This window comes from Bos mutus, chromosome 9, assembly GCF_027580195.1.
Source record: "Bos mutus isolate GX-2022 chromosome 9, NWIPB_WYAK_1.1, whole genome shotgun sequence".
Lineage (NCBI taxonomy): Eukaryota > Metazoa > Chordata > Mammalia > Artiodactyla > Bovidae > Bos > Bos mutus.
Window position 1 is genome coordinate 19,407,501 of NC_091625.1, and position 16,440 is coordinate 19,423,940.

A 16,440-nucleotide genomic window follows, 5' to 3' on the forward strand; every position below is an offset into this window, starting at 1 on the left:
CGATGGCTTGTGCTCTGAATGTTGAACATCTCCATCCACTCAGGGCACCCCAGTTGTATGCTTAGCAGTATATCTTAATAGATATCCAAACTGGCGATTTTCCTTTTGTTAAATTTTTTTCCTCTTTTCTGAGCCTACGCAGTTAAGGAAAAGAAAACAAAACTGAAAAGCGCTAAGACCGTGTTAATATCAGTGTTAAGATAATAAAGTCCGTCGACAGGAGGGTCCATAGTGAAAGGTCAGTCTCCCCCAGATTCCCAAGATACAGCCTCTTTTATGAGATATGCTGCTTTGTGATTTGAAGTTATCACCTCTCTGAAAACATAGAGGTATAGAGAAACACGAAGATATGTTTCTCTCATCTGTTTCTCTCTATGTTCTAGGTACCAGAGATACTAGTATCTCTATTCCTTGATTTTAAATTGGACAGTATTTGCTTTTTTCTTTAGAGGATGAGAAATTGGAATTCATGTAGCTTCTCTCATTTCTCCCCCATTTTGATTTACAAACGCATGCACACACATCCTGTGGGTTCACACATATGGCATTGCTAAAGTTTAGAACAGTGACTTGTCTTCTGTACCTGTAATAACTATTCTATACTATGTAAATATGTCACATTTTTATTGTTTTAGACATATTATTTTCTACAGAACTGTTTAGTTGTGTGAGCAGTTGTAACGGAGGATATAAGCCTATTTTATTAAATTCCTGTGGCTTAAAGGAGAATGACTTTATTAATGAGAGATTCTCGTAACTGACTTTAGCCTTTGCACTTACTCCTCTGGGTATTTATTAAACTTTTATTGCTGGTTGCCTTTGCTATGTTTAGCACAAAGTTTTTTCCCACCCAGTTTCAATGGGCGCTTGGGTAAATGTGTTTGCTTGCTCTGCCGTCTTGTATCAGAGCGGTCAGAAATGTTAAACATAAGTTAGGAATCTTAAATCTTCAGCTTTGGGCTTAATTCGTATATTTGGTATTTGGCCTAAAAGTTGTTGAATAAAGCTATCTTAGACAATCGCATCTTGCCTGTCCTACCGGGATTGGAGCCATCAACTATTTTTTCCTTCTATATCAAGATTTCGCAAAATAGACTATAGCATTAATGGTTCTTAACCACTGAATGAAGACATTCTGCTCAGAGGCTACTCTCAGACTTGAAAGAAATTTCAGGAAGGAGTCTGTGTGCATTTGCAGCAGCAGTAACTCTTATAGTCTTAGCAAGCATGTTTTAGAAGAGCTTCTCCTTTGGGGTAAACCACATTCTCTTTGGCTCATTTGGAGGTGGTTGCTGCCCTGTTTCCTTATGGGCCACGTGTTGTTTGTGCTCCCTGTGGTCTTCTGTTTGGAAAGGCCCTCGGCGTGTGGAAATAATATGGGTTTGTCACATAATTGTCATCAACTTAGCGTGGGAAGCGATACTGCTTTTCAGAGTGGCTGCTGTGGGTTTTCCTGGCCATTCTCTTAGGGAACGCTTAAAGGGCAAAGAACTTTAAAGCCTTTGTCTCAAATGCTTGTCCAGTCCATAATAGTCTAACCATGGTGAACGGGTAATGTTCTTAAGTAAGCTCTGTGGATGAATGAAACTATTGTGAGCTCTACCTGTTGTAGATTTTATCATGAGCTTATAAATGTCTCTAACATTGGTTTTCACTTGAAAAGCAAACCCAAGTATAGGTAATGGAAGCTTTTCCCCCCCTTTTTCTTAACAGCTGTTTAAGCTCTATTCTTCTTAAAATTGCAGCATTTAGATAAATATCCCATTTGTAACAGTGCTCAGTTATGCTGATATCCTTATAGCCCAGAATTTTTTTCTTTTCCTGAGTAAGTTGGCACTAGAAGCAGAGTGAATTTTTCAGCCTTTGTTTTAAATGTACCAGCTTCTGAAACTGAAGGTTTTTTTTTTCTTGTATATGCTTTATGTACGTGTACTTTTCTCCAAAGGTGATATTAACTGATTATTATATTCTGTAGTCACAGGAATTGTCTTACAATGTGCAGTTTGCAGATGTGTATTTACAAACACTTTATAGAGAGTGTTTTTGAGTATAAGAAATTCAGCAAGCCCATTTAGAAACTTTATAGTGAGTTTTAAAAATGCAGTGCTTTTAACTTCTGCAGTATATGCCCTAGTGTGTTTTCTTTTAAATAGAAATGAATTTTGTTAAGAAAGCCAATCTTTCTCTTTTACTGGGGAATGCCTAAGGCCATAATATAAGAACTTCTATCTTAATAGGAGGTGATTTTAAAATTTCTAATACTGTTTGACTCAAATTAGATCATACTGTTTAGTTTATTATCTCTAAAAGAAGGTATTAAGAAGGTCTAGATTTTAAACTATCAATCACTTACTCTTTGTCTCAACATGACAAAGAAAATAACTTCTTACAATTTGAGATTCATCAGAGCACTCAAAAGCTTTTATATGTCAGAAGGTACATTTTTTACATGATGATTTAAAATCTATAAGTAACTTAGAGTAGAAATAGAACTTACTCAAATTACATTACTAGCATGAGATTACCTAAAACATGATCTGTTGGTCATTTATTAACAGACATAGCTCATCACCTTCTTTGCCTGGTGTGTGTCAGGTACTGTTCTCACACTGACTTTTAAAAATAGTTTCCTTTGAATTATTTTGCTTTTAAAGTTAATTGCCAAATTTTGTATTCATCACTCCAGAAGGAATTAATTACCTTAGGTGACAATTTCTAAACTGTTGGCAGCATTCGATTTAATATTCAGGTCAGAAGCCCTCTGGCCAGAGTGTAATATGTTAAAGGTTCATAAACTAAAAGTAATGGTTATAACTTTTATAACAGAAATACAGTTTAAGAGAATTTTTTATATAAATAAGTAATGTTGCCGTTCTGAGATTTCTAAATGTCTGACATTTCTAAATAACTTTGGTTGATGACTATTCTCTGTTGATGACTGATCTAATTTTTAAGAGTAAAATAGTATTAGAAATTTTATTTTTATTTTTATTTTTAAAATTTTATTTTATTTTTAAACTTACATAATTGTATTAGTTTTGCCAAATATCAAAATGAAATCACCTCCTATTAAGAATAGTTTTGGTTCAGTGTGGTTAAATGGATCGTTTATAATGTTACATATTTTTCTCTATGTGTACATAGTCTGTCTTGTTTTATATGTATGAAACTCGCTTGTGAGAGTTGACTTTATTTCTAGTTTTGTGATGTGGAGAACTGTTATCATTTTAAGATTAAGGTTTTGAATATAGACACTGAAACCTGCATTAAACATATTAAGTCTTGTTGTAACTTGCCTTTTAATCTTTTGCATGCACTATATTTTCATGTTAGCACTTTGGTCTTTAAAGAAAATTCACACTACATCTGTAGAGATAGAGTGAGGTACTGTTTCTCATTTTTCATTTTTTATATTATTAGTTTTTTTTCCATTCCTCTGTTTTCACACTGACATCAGAGATTATTCATTAAGTAGAAACAGGTAAAAAGGTCTTTCTGAATTCAAGAGCAGGGATAACATTTTGATAACAAAGTCACTAGTCCTCAATTTTTTTTTTTTCTCTCACTTTTGGCCCTTCCCTTACCTGTTCTATTAAATCTGTTTCCTGTTCAGAGAGGGGTAAACTCTTCAAACAAGTATCTCTAGGAACTGGAATACGTGGACTAGACTTTACATCTGGACAACAGCCAACAGCCCTTTTAAGAGCAGCTTCACTGAATGCACCATCATTTTATCGAGTTCTGGAGCTTCAAGGGGCTTTGGTCGTGTCTGATACAGAAGTAAGAAGCCATCTGAGGAGGCTAAATGAGTTGGTCGTGGTCGTGACTTAGATAGTAGGTTGTTTGATTGTATGTACCACTCAATTTCCCAGAAACGAAGGTGTGACAGACATTGGTTTGGTTCAGTTAGAACCAGAACCGTTGTAATGAAGACAGGAATGGACAGACTGGAGATATATTTTGGAGGAAGAGTTGATCATGCTTAATTGTGGAACTGATGTAGAAGGTTAGGGAGAGTTAAGAATTAAAACAGCTGTCACACAACTCTCATACAATCCCCTCTTCTCCCCAAGGAGCAATAAGTCTTGAAGGAGAGGACTTAAGTGGAGGGTGATATGATCAAATTTGCATTTGCTTGTTTGTTTGGGGTTTTGCCCTTTTAATCAGGGGTATAGTTGCTTTACAATAGTGTGTTGGTTTCTGTTGTACGATGAAGTGAATCAGCTCTATGTCTACATATATGCCCTCCCTCATGAACCTCCCTCCCACCCCCCACCCCATCACAACCTGCTAGGTTACCACAGAGCCCTGAGCTGAGCTCTGATTTACAGCTTTAAAGGGTAAGTACATCCTCAGCTGAGAATGACTTGGGGGGATAGGTTAGACTGGAAGGTGGTTGGTGTGTTGAGGTGCTGTTGCAGATGTCTAGCTTGACTTAGGGCAATAAGACTGATGTAGAAAAATAGAGAGGTTGAAAGGATATGTTAGATAGTTACTGGTTGAGGGAAGAGTGGAGCTCTCTGACGCCTTGGTTTCTGACTAGTAGAGCCTGTTAGATGGCGATGCCACTCTTCTGAGATGTCTGGCTTGTGGGATAGAAGGAAGAGCATGAATTGCCATTTAGAACTATTACGTTTAAGAGTCTATGAACAGGGCTTCCCTGCTGATCCAGTGGTTAAGAATCTGCCTTGCAATGCAGGGGACACCAGTTTGATCTGTGGTTTGGGAAGACAACACTTGCCACAGTGCGGCTAAGCCCATGAGCCACAACTATTCAAACCTGCGCTTTGGAGTCCAGGCTCTGTAACAAGAGAAGCCACCGCAATGAGAAGCTTACACACTACAACTAGAGCCCACACAACAACAAAGACCCCCAAATAATGCTTATTTATTAAAAATAAATAAACAAATTTTATTTAGTTATTAAAAATAAAATGATTTTTATTTATAAAAATAAATGATATTATTTATGTATTAAAATAAATAGTATTTATTAAAATAAACATTATTAAAACAAACAATATTATTTATTAAAAATAAACACCTAAATTATTTTATAAAGTAAATTATTTATAATAAATAAATAAATTTTAAATTAAAAATATATATATTTTTAAACGAGTCTATGAACAGTTGCTAACTTGGAATCAGAGTTGATAGGAGAACCACGGCTTTAAGTGAGATTCCATAAGGGAAAGAATTTAGATCAAGTAGTGGCAGAATATGGTGTGGAGAGAAACAAGTCCACCAATTTTCACCTGGTAGATATCTAAAAGGATGAGATAAGCTGGATGTAGTTTAGCACTTGTCCTCCTGTTACCACACTGAATATAAGCGGCAAATGATCAGGTAGAGAAAATATGTGTCGAGGATTATTTCCTGAACCAAGGCCAGTAAAATGCTACTCAGCTATTTAGATCTACCTTTGTTACAAAGAATATCAGTAACAACATTTTCAGTTCATGGAATTTTACCTAAATTCTACATCAAATTGAGATATAATTTTTATTAAAAGTTTTCTGTGAAAAAAAATTCTATGAAATCTATAATACCTAGAGTCATTTGAAACTTCCAAGTGCTCCATTGACATCTTCTTCACTAAGTGTCTCATACAGTTGCTCAAATTTAACATTTTGAAAGTCAACTTCAACCTTATCCTCAAACCTGCTTTTTTCCTCTGGTCTTTCCCCTTAAGTCACAAAGCTCAGACCTTCTTTAATTTTTTTTTTTTCCAAAAAAATTTTTTTTATTGACATATAGTTTTTACAATATTGTGTGTTTCAGGCATACAGCAGTGATTCACAATTTTTAAAGGTTCTACTCTGTTTATCAGTTCAGTCAGTTCAGTCGCTCAATCGTATCCAACTCTTCGACCCCATGGACTGTAGCATGCTAGGCCTCCATGTCCATCACCAACTCCTGGAGTTCACCCAAAGTCATGTCCATTGAGTCGGTGATGCCATCCAACCGTCTCATCCTCTGTCGTCCCCTTCTCCTCCCGCCCTCAATCTTTCCCAGCATCAGGGTCTTTTCAAGTGAGTCAGCTCTTTGCATCAGGTGGCCAAAATATTGGAGTTTCAGCTTCAGCATCAGTCCTTCCAGTGAACATTCAGGACCGATTTCCTTTAGGATGGACTGGTTGCAGTCCAAGGGACTCCTTGCTGTCCAAGGGACTCTCAAGAGTCTTCTCCAACACCACAGTTCAAAAGCATCAGTTCTTCGGCACTCAGCTTTCTTTATAGTCCAACTCGCACGTCTGTACATGACTATGGGAAAAACCATAGCCTTGACCAGATGGACCTTTGTTGGCAAAGTATGCTGCTGCTAAGTCGCTTCAATCGTGTCCCCTGCTGGTGCTGCTGCTAAGTCACTTCAGTCATGTCCGACTCTGTGCGACCCCATAGACGGCAGCCTACCAGGCTCCCCCGTCCCTGGGATTCTCCAGGCAAGAACACTGGAGCGGGTTGCCATTTCCTTCTCCAATGCATGAAAGTGAAAAGTGAAAGTGAAGTCGCTCAGTAGAGTCTGACTCCTAGTGACCCCATGGACTTCAGCCTGCCAGGCTCCTCCGTCCATGGGATTTTCCAGGCAGGAGTACTGGAGTGGGGTGCCATCGCCTTCTCCGGTCGTGTCACCTACATACAAAGAAGTTCTGTTCTGAGAGCACGATCATAAGTTCAATGTGTTCATGAGTCCAGCGAAGTTAGCCTAGGTACCCTGCTAACACAGTCAGCTTTGTACCGCTGCTTTTATGCTTGCTTCCAGACATCCTGTGCTTGGAATAAAGACACTGTACTTACTGTACTGTATACACAAAAGCACATATAAGTACACAAAAGCACAGCCAACTGTAGAGGATGCATACTCAGGACAGTGTATACCAGACATGTGAACTTGTGTGATTGGACATGGAAGCATACATTCGCATCTTTGAAAGTTCACAACTTGAAGGTTCGTATGTAGGGAGCTCACTATATAGATCATTCTGCTTGCTCCCTTACTCAGAACCCGCACATGATTTCCTTTTGTGCTTAAGGTAAAATTCAAAATCTTTCTCTTGCTTTCTCAAGTCTGGCACATGCTGATCCCAGTCATATCTGCCAGCTTTGCTCTTCCTTGTTGTTATTTCCTGTCCCAAAGGCTCCTATCCCAACCCCTCACTTATCTAATTCTGTTCATTCTAAAAAAATTCAGCTTAAAACTCCCATTTTCCAAGGAAGTATTTGCTGAAGTCTCCTTCTTTAGAGGTGTTTCTCCTTCTTGGCATGGTCAGGGAAGGCCGCTCTTTGGGGTGACTAGCCTCAGGGCTGATCTGAAATGACAGCAGGAGTGATTGCTCCAAGATCTACAGAAGGAGCTGTGCATGCATCCCTGGGGCTGGGATGACTGGGCACAAAAAATCAAGCTGCCTTCAAGCCAGACGAGACTCAACTTACTAAAACACTTGGACGACAGACAGAGTCTCTACGCAAAGGCAAATCATTAAAAGATTTTTCATCCACCGAGGCCTGCTTTGCAAGAAGCAGATCTCCACTCTGAGTCATCGACTCTCATTTAGATTCCTAGACAGGTTTCAAAAGTATTTGTAATGCCACTGACCCAGCTCAGCAGCGGCTTCATTAGGGCTCAGTGACTCATGTACAGGGTGCCCATACCTGGTTTCCTCTTGGGCAAGAAGCATCGTAGAATACAAAAAGCATTGATTTCAACACCAATGAAACTTGGGCCCAAATTTCAGTCCTCTTATGCGTCAGCTGTCAACCTTGGATACTATAATTATTTGCTCTGAGCCAGTTTCTAACCTGGTGGTGGGTATTAAATAATATGCTGGACTTCCCTGGTGGTCCAGTGGTTAAGAACCCTCCTCGCCAATGTGGGAATGGGGTGGGGGGTGGGGTGGGCTGGGGATGGGACAGGGGAGGTGGGGGGACGAGTTCCCTCTCCATTCCCGGAAGATTCCACATGGCGTGGAGCAGCTAAGCGCATGCACCACAGCTACTGAAATCCAAGCGACCTAGAGCCTGTGCACTGCAACGAGAGAAGCTGCTGCAATGAGAAAGCTGTGCGCCGCGACGAAGAGGAGCCCTCGCACACTGCTACTAGAGGAAGAAGCCCGTGTACAGCAGTGAAGACCCAGCATAACCAAAAATTAAATTAATAATTTTGCCAAAACTTCTCCCATTAAAAATTATGAAATAACCTTTGAATGATGTTCGGTGTCTGATGATAAGACACCAAACCCAAAGCAAATGCCTACCACTCATGCTGATCATTGTCTGCTTGCAATGTTTATCCTCTGCATAAAGTGACCCAGGGGACTTATGTCAGATTTTAAGACCCACCCCCCCACCCCCAACCTTCACATCAGCTCAGCAACTGTGTAGTATTATACAGGCAGACTTTGGAAAAGAAAACAAGTGATGAAAACATTGGCCAGAACCCCTTCATGGCTTCTCTCTCGAAAGTAGGAAGAGAAAAGTGATTCTGTGTCTGAGGCAAAGATAAATGTTAGAATATTTCCTCCTTGAGGTTTTACTTCTTTTTTTTTTCTCTCCCTGAAGACATAGTCTCAAAGAATGTGGAGAAACTTCAAAAGCAGAATAGAAGCACGCACATTGACACATGGAAACCTTTACAACTTTTCTGTTTACACAGTGATTTTTTTTTTTAAGCCCTACATAACAAAATATCAAGAGTGGAATTGGGAGGCTGCCTTCCAGATTGAAATGCTTAAGTAAAAATCTTGGGTCAGAGTGACTCCACACAAATAAATGTTAGTTTGACACGCGAGTGAGCATGTTCTGACTTCCTTTCTGTTGTTGATGGTTTACATTTTAATTCCTGTCACAGGCTTTGGATTAAAAATGTGTTGCCTTCATCATCATGCTCACATGTTGAGACTCAAACAGAGCAAATCCAGTAGATTTATGTAGCTTTTCCCTAGCCTGGATGGAACAGCGGTACATTTTTTATTGACATAAAGACTTTGTCAAAAACACCAAGTACAAAGATGGTTGTTTGCTTTTGTTTATTTTCTCCTTCTCCTTTTTCTAGGATTATGACAGTTTCTTTGAATCCAAGGAGAGCAACACAGTCTTTTCATTCTTAGGCCTGAAATCACAGTTGGCGTCAAAGGTAGGTTAATCTTTTCTTGTTCTAAAACGTGTCTTGAGTTGTTCTCAGGGATTGAGGTAAAAGGAGTGTAGAGCTAGTCTTCCAGGTTTTCAGCTTTCGCTTTCTCAGGTGCACAGTTAGGACTGCCCAGGGTAAAGCCACATAAAGATGCCATTTTTTTTTTCTTTCTTTCTCACTTTTAACTGTTGCTGTATATTAGAACTTATCTTTATTTAAAATTCAATTTATTCATAATTTGGACTTCCTTCTTTCAAGAAAAATTTAAGGTAGCAAAAAATCATAGGTGCTTCTTACTTTAAAGTGCAAGCTCACATTACTTTACCTTTTTTTGAAAAAGAATCAAAGCCATGCTTTTAAGGTCGTCTCCTATTTAAGTCATTTACATTGGAAGGGGCATGATTTGCAATAACAAATGGTCAGCCTTGAACAAAGAATAATTCCTAAACTAGTCCAAGTGTTTTTGAAGCCACTTTATTGTGTCAGATGTCTTTTAGAAAATGTAAAAGCCTCAACCTTTTCTAATATTTAGAACTATAGATGATATATATTATTGTAACTTTGTAAAGCACATAAATTCATTTTCAAAATAAAAAATACCATTTCTTTGTTAAATAAGGTAATATTTTTAGTGTTATTTCCCCTTCAGAAAATACTTTTTTTTTTCCCTGATTATGAAAATAGCCTAGACTCATTTTTAAAAACTGGGAAAATGCAAAATGTATAAAATAGAAAGTAAAACGTCACCAGAGAAGACCACATAAACATTTTTGATGTATTTCCTTGCAGTCTTTATGTACATGGCAATGGAGGTTTTGACTGTATTTCAGATTGAGACTGAATTCTAAAGCATCTATTTTTAACACTGAGTTGAAATGAAACAGCATTACTGGGAAACTTTGATGTCTATAAGTAATAGGTCTTTTGAGGCCACCCGGGATCTGTACCATTTCTGGAGCACCTGTGGGAGGAAGGCAGAGACTATCAATAATACAAATTACACCCCAGCACCTGTAGCTCCTTGCCAGTGTGAAATTGTGCTTTGTTATACATCAGTGAGTCCACAGATGGTGGTGGGTGGTTTCTGTGCACATGTTTTAAACAGAGGCAAAACCCACACATAAAATATTTAAAGGCTCTTAAAGCTATTTTTATAAAGATGGAACATTGGAATACTTGGGAAAATGAAAGTATTTTTATAACGTGTTTCATATAAAGATATTAAACAATCCAGATTTATCTTCAAAGAACTGGAAAAAACTGGGATAAGAGCAGTCTAATGGATGCATAAATCCAGTGGACAGTGTCTGTGCAAACATCTTTGAAAAATACTGTGTGCTTGCCATCTTTGTTCTCATTTTCCCCTAAGATGTAGATTCCTTTGAGATTCTGTGGGCTGACTTTTTTTTTACTCCTTGAAAATCTTTATATTCTCTTAGAAAGTTTTTAGGAAACCTATGATCTGTAAAATATGCATTCTCCCATAACTTGTGGTCCTGGGATTAAAGTTGGTCTTATGTTTTAAATGTTTTAATGGATTTATAATTTACATACCGTACATTTCCCTTGTTTTTACAATTCAGCGATTTTTGGTATATTTACAGGGCTGTGTAACTATCACCACAGGCATAGAGTTCATTTATTTGGCTGCTCCGCATGTGGGATCTCTGTTCCTAACCAGCGATCAAACCCGTGCCCCCTGCACTGGGAGCATGGCGTCTTACCCACTGGACCAGTAGGGAAGTCCCAGGGTTGGTTTTGATGCCACTGAGGTTTGCTTGATTTCAGGAGACCATCCCATCAGCAGTGAGGGCTCCGGGCATCCCCACCCATTCCGACCCCCGTTTTCAGACTCCCGAGTGAATCATAATGTGAGCAGGGGCCCATGGAGCCCAGGCGGAGGGCTGTGGTGCAGTGTACCTGCTGCTCTCACGAACCATTCAAGGCCTCAAGCGTTAATAGCAGCTCATACGTCAGTCCCATAGAGGAGAAGTGCAAGTATCTTTTAGAGCAAATCAGCATCTCCCCCCTTTCTAGTTATTTATTTTGTGCTCAGTCATGTCCCTCTCTGCCATCCCAAGGACTATAGCCCTCCAGGCTGCTGCCCTTGGGATTTTTCTGGCAAGAATATTGGAGTGGGTTGCCATTTTCTCCTCCAGGGGATCTTCCCGACCCAGGATCAAACCCATGTCTCCTGCATTGGCAGGCGGATTGTTTACTACCGACCACCTGGGAATCTCTATTTATTTTGTACCTTGGGAGTAATTCATTATACAGTCTACACTCTTAAGGCCTAGATGGAGCCTTCATGGATGTAATATACTATACGATGGAGCCTCCTTTCCCGTCTTCTTTCCTACGCGCTCTGCAGCACAAGCACATAAAAGACAGAGCTAGCCCACCAGGGGACATAAAGACTGCATTAGCATCTGATTGCTCTGTGCAACAGTGAGGGGAGAGAAGCTCAATAGGAAAAGAACATTCAGCACCCAGGTGTAGACACTGGCCAGAGTTCAGAGTGGATGGGACACAGGATGGTAGAAGGTCACAGAACGGTGGCCTGCAGGGCCACCATCCCATATAATATGTGTGTGTGTGTGTGTGTGTGTATAATGGGATGATATATAGTCATGCTTCAGAATAAAATTTAATTATATTAAAGAAAAAACGTCCATGCAGGACAGACACATCCAGAGCCAATGTGCCCTGCATAATAATGAATACATTGAACACCAAGTTTGCTTCCAACTTTTTGCATTCTTGGTAGTACCCAGAAACATCCTTGTAGCTACTAACACTCTGCTGCATGTACATTTTTAAAGAATTCAAGTGAGTTGCTGATACTTAAAATACTGATTTCCACATTTCTCTATTCCTTGAATTGTACAAACCCTGGTTGGGAGTCGGGGAGCAGAGGCACACCCTCCTTTCTGGATGTCTGGAGCTCACTGTGGTACCTACCTACGAGAAAAAGACCTTTTCATGAATAACTGTCAAAGGAAATCATCAGCCTCATTCTCATAATAGACTCAAAACAGAGCCTGAAATGGAAGTTTCTGCTTTCGGATCACCCCATTCAGGGCTGATATTGAAAACGTGTAGCCACCAGTAAACCCTGAGCACTGAACCAATAGGGGGCTCCTCTCAGAGCTCCCAGCCCCCGCCCACACCAGGGGTCAGCCATCCAGCTGTTGGATCATGGTGGCTCTTGAGGGCCCGGAGCCCTCACAGCTGTTTACCAATAGGTGTGGTAGTGTTCCCCTCGGGTTACCCTCTGCGGGGCCCCTGAGTGAGGTAACTGCCCCCACCCCACTCACCCAGGTGCAAGAGGCATTTCATCAGTGTTGGAAACAGGTGGCTTCCTTTCTCCTTTTCTATTTGGCAGGTCAGGTGGGTGTGACTTACATCTGGGCTCTGATCCTGAAACCTAGGATTCGCTCTTACCTATTACATGAAGGGAGAAGGCAATGGCAACCCACTCCAGTGTTCTTGCCTGGAAAATCCCATGGATGGAGGGGCCTGGTGGGCTGCAGTCCATGGGGTCGCTAGGAGTCGGACACGACTGAGCGACTTCACTTTCACCTTTCACTTTCATGCATTGGAGAAGGAAATGGCAACCCACTCCAGTGTTCTCGCCTGGAGAATCCCAGGGACGGGGGAGCCTGGTGGGCTGCCGTCTATGGGGTCACACAGAGTCGGACACGACTGAAGCGACTTAGCAGCAGCAGCAGCATCACATGAGGGTGATTATTGTGATTCCCAACCTCTCTGTTCCCTGATGTTTCAAATATCACTGCCAGGGTCCAGTGGTTAAGACTCCATGCTCCCAGTGCAGGGGGTGGGGGTTCAACCCCTGGTCGGGGAACTAAGATCCCACATGCTGCATGGTGCGGCCAATAAATAAATGAATAAGTAATATAGATCACTTGCCAGGGTGAATTTTCTTGTCCATGTAATGCAATAACTAGCTTTTTTTTTTTTAATAGGCAGAATCTTAGCGAAGACAAGTGGAAGAGATGGAGGTGCATTTCAGAGTCCCCTCTGGTACTCGGCGCACACCTGCTTACCTAATGCATCACTGTGACAGAAGCCACATGCGTTTTCAGTAACTTTGCTTGCCATGGAAAAGGTGTTTGGGGAAGACTTGGGTCTAATGGGATTGCATGATCGCTTTAAACCAAATCAGGACTGTGGTGGGTTTTTTTCTTATTTTCAAAATTACCTGCAGTTGCCTCACTTTACCCGGAGGAGCTGTCACCTGCTCCAGGTGTGCTTCCTGAATGACTGAGTGATAAGCGGGTGGCACCATCAGAGAGAAAATACTGGGTCTGCCCTGGTTTGTCGTTGATGCCAGGATTGCTCAAACCTGCTTCTCTTCTAACTACCTAGGTGATATCCTTGAAATTAGCCTGCCAGGCTTTTAGAATATTTTGATCAGAAAGAAAAATAGCAATGTTGGTTGACAAAGGGCTGAAGGTCTTTGCTGCAGAATCACAAATATTCCAGTGCTTTGTCATAACTGTAGAAAAAGTTAGGTGCTCTAGCCTCCTTTTGGTGATGGAAATTCTTACCCCTATAAATCCTCCAAGATCCTCCTGATGTGTCCAGAAATCATAGTTGATTATAGTATATGATCAGAACCGAGTTATTGGGATGAGAAGAATTGCTATTTTGAAAAATACATGCTTCTTTATCTCTTGCAAGGGGCAAGTCTCACTTAATACATAAGATTGCATAAAAGGTATATTTCAAGAGGTGCACTGATTAGATAGTAAATTTATAGGGGATATTATCTGACTCATATCTGAAAGCATTTCAGCTCTAGCAACTTAGTATGCATTAGTGCACATATATTTTTGAATGCAGCTCCCCTAACTAGTAGCTGCTTATATATTTTGTGAAAGGATTATATTTTTTGAGAAAGGAAGATCTTGGTTAGATGTATTTTGGGAACCCTTGATGAGGCATATTAAAAAAATAACTAATATTGCTATACATTTTAATTTTTTTTTCCTGTGTTACTTTTCATTGGTCCTCTCACTCTGCCAACTCATATTTCTGGCCAGTGCACAGTCCCAGATTTTCAGAGTAATGTAGATACATGTTCTTATTCCATGTATGAGCACTAGTGATTTTTCAGAACAGAGTACGTACAAGAAAGAGGCTGTCAGAGATTCACTGTGGATAGTACATGGCATGTGAAGTCTCTGTTCCCTTTGAAGTGGATGCAGATAAATACTGAACCTGTCTACTTTATTAAGGCAGAGGCTCCTTTTACTGCATCCTTGTCCCTGCTCACATTTCTTAAGAGTTTTTAGTTGCCAAACCTGGGAATAGTCTTGCCATAGGATAAACTCTTAGAGGACTGTGTAAGATATTCTGCTATTCTCAGCATCCTGATGGTGGACTTGCCCTTTGGATTCTGAGCAGGAAGTTTGTATGAAAGGAAAAGAACAAAAGAATTGAGTTCCTGTCACCTGTGTTTTCTCTCCCTCCAACTTGCTAAATGTGGACTCTTCTAAAGAGCTTGTTGAATGCTAAAGCTGACATCCCCAGCCTGAGGTTTGCAGTCCAGGGCTATAAACAGAAGGAAAGCATTCCACTGATTCCTACTTGACTGGAACAGACACATAATCCACAGTTTTCTCTCCAAGGAAAGTTGCTGTGAAATCATGAGTATGACTGCTTAGTTGGCATTAGGTACAATCCAGGTCACATTCCACTTGATAAATCCCAGGGACTATCCAGGAAATTGTTTTTGAACTGGGTATTGTGTTAAAGTCTGATAAGACTTAGTATTTCTTTTTAAGATACGATAGTTTAAAACATTAATGTTACTGTGATCTAACTTACGTTTTGTCTGCTCTTGCCAGTGAATACCAAGAAGCAACTTAGTAAGATTGAATCTTTGGGAGTTAAATTCTGGGGTCATAGGATCAATACAATACTTGCCAATACCAAGAAAGCTACTCAGACTTGTTTGTCTCAAAACTTTTGAATTACTCTGATTGTAGTAGATTCTCCTAAGCAGACTAGATGAATAGGAGAGCTAAATTATTATTATTACAGTTACACACCATCTACCTTCACTTGTACTTTTTTTTTTGATCAGCAAAGAAATAGGAGAGACCAGCTTGAGCTGGTATTGTGCTTGTAATGAGTGAGCTTAGAAATGCATTGGGTGGTATTTCCCATGGTATCCAGGCTCCGCGAAGTCCAGAGGGTATTGCTGTCTGGGCTTACCTGAGCCACACTGTGTTCAGATAATATCATGCCCTTACTTGTGTTGTTTTACCAGCTAAATTCCAAACACGTAATGATTTTCTTCATCCCTTCTTTAACTAGCTGCCTTTAGATCTGGATAATCACCTAGGAAAGAAGTGGATGGGAATTGTAGACATAGATATTATATCAGGAGCATTTCAAGACAGACTTTTTCTTTCCTATAGCAGGCTTGTTGGAACAAAGGATATGTGCTGCTAAAAAATCAGATTATGCCTTTTTAAAATTAGACACAATACAGAGTGCCATCCTGCTAGGTATATGCAGACCAGAAGAAAATTTATTTGGGGAAGTACTTGTTTTTCCAGATTCTGGCATTCTGTTAAAATCAAAGAGGAGAAAAGGAAGATTTTTTTTTTCCTCTCAGGCTCTAATATATTTTAGATTTGTTTCTGTTTTATAGATTTATCCAGTACTCCCACGTAGATGTTTTTATATTACATGAATTTAATAATGAACTAAACTTATTTGTCCTCTGTTGTTGAAGGGTACCAAAGCCTCTTGCTGTTTTGTTTTGTTTTTTAATTTGATTCTGCTATATAGGGTTTTGCTTTTTCTACAGATGCTTTTCATTTAATATCTTTTCTAAAGTGTCAAGACCCACTTTGATCTGCAAAATTATTGTTTTTAGATTTCAATTTGTATGCATTTGTTTCTAAAGGCATTGGTGAAATGTCAGATTTTATATTCAGCATTAAAGAGGAATAAATTCCCGAAAACCCACAGTCTGGAAGTGGAGTGTTTGTTCCCTACCATGTCTTAGACCTTTCCTGATTTTACTTTTGTGTTTGTTTGAATCTTCCTACTTAATTGGGCTGCTCAACTCCATACCTGAAAGCTATAGATTAGTTGTAAAAATGCATATGGCTCATTGAGCACTCAAAGAGACAGTTACATATGTGTGTGTGTGTGTATTGGAGGTGACTGCAGAATCATCTGTGTGTGTATTGGAGGTGACTACAGAATCATCTCAGTGTGTGTGTGTGTGTGTATTGGAGGTAACTGCAGAATCATCTCAGTTGTGTG

The 16,440-nt window shown here is 39.8% G+C and overlaps 1 protein-coding gene across 1 annotated transcript in view; it reads left to right on the forward strand.

Annotated features, from left to right (window-relative positions):
• Positions 1-16,139, forward strand: part of SH3BGRL2 (SH3 domain binding glutamate rich protein like 2) — a 169,877-nt gene extending 153,738 nt beyond the window's left edge. The window contains exons 5-6 of the mRNA XM_070377151.1: positions 9,055-9,135; positions 13,119-16,139. Coding sequence (XP_070233252.1) covers positions 9,055-9,135; positions 13,119-13,130 — 93 coding nt within the window. The 3' untranslated portion in view covers positions 13,131-16,139. The remainder of the gene's footprint in view (positions 1-9,054; positions 9,136-13,118) is intronic.
• Positions 16,140-16,440: the final 301 nt, after the last annotated feature.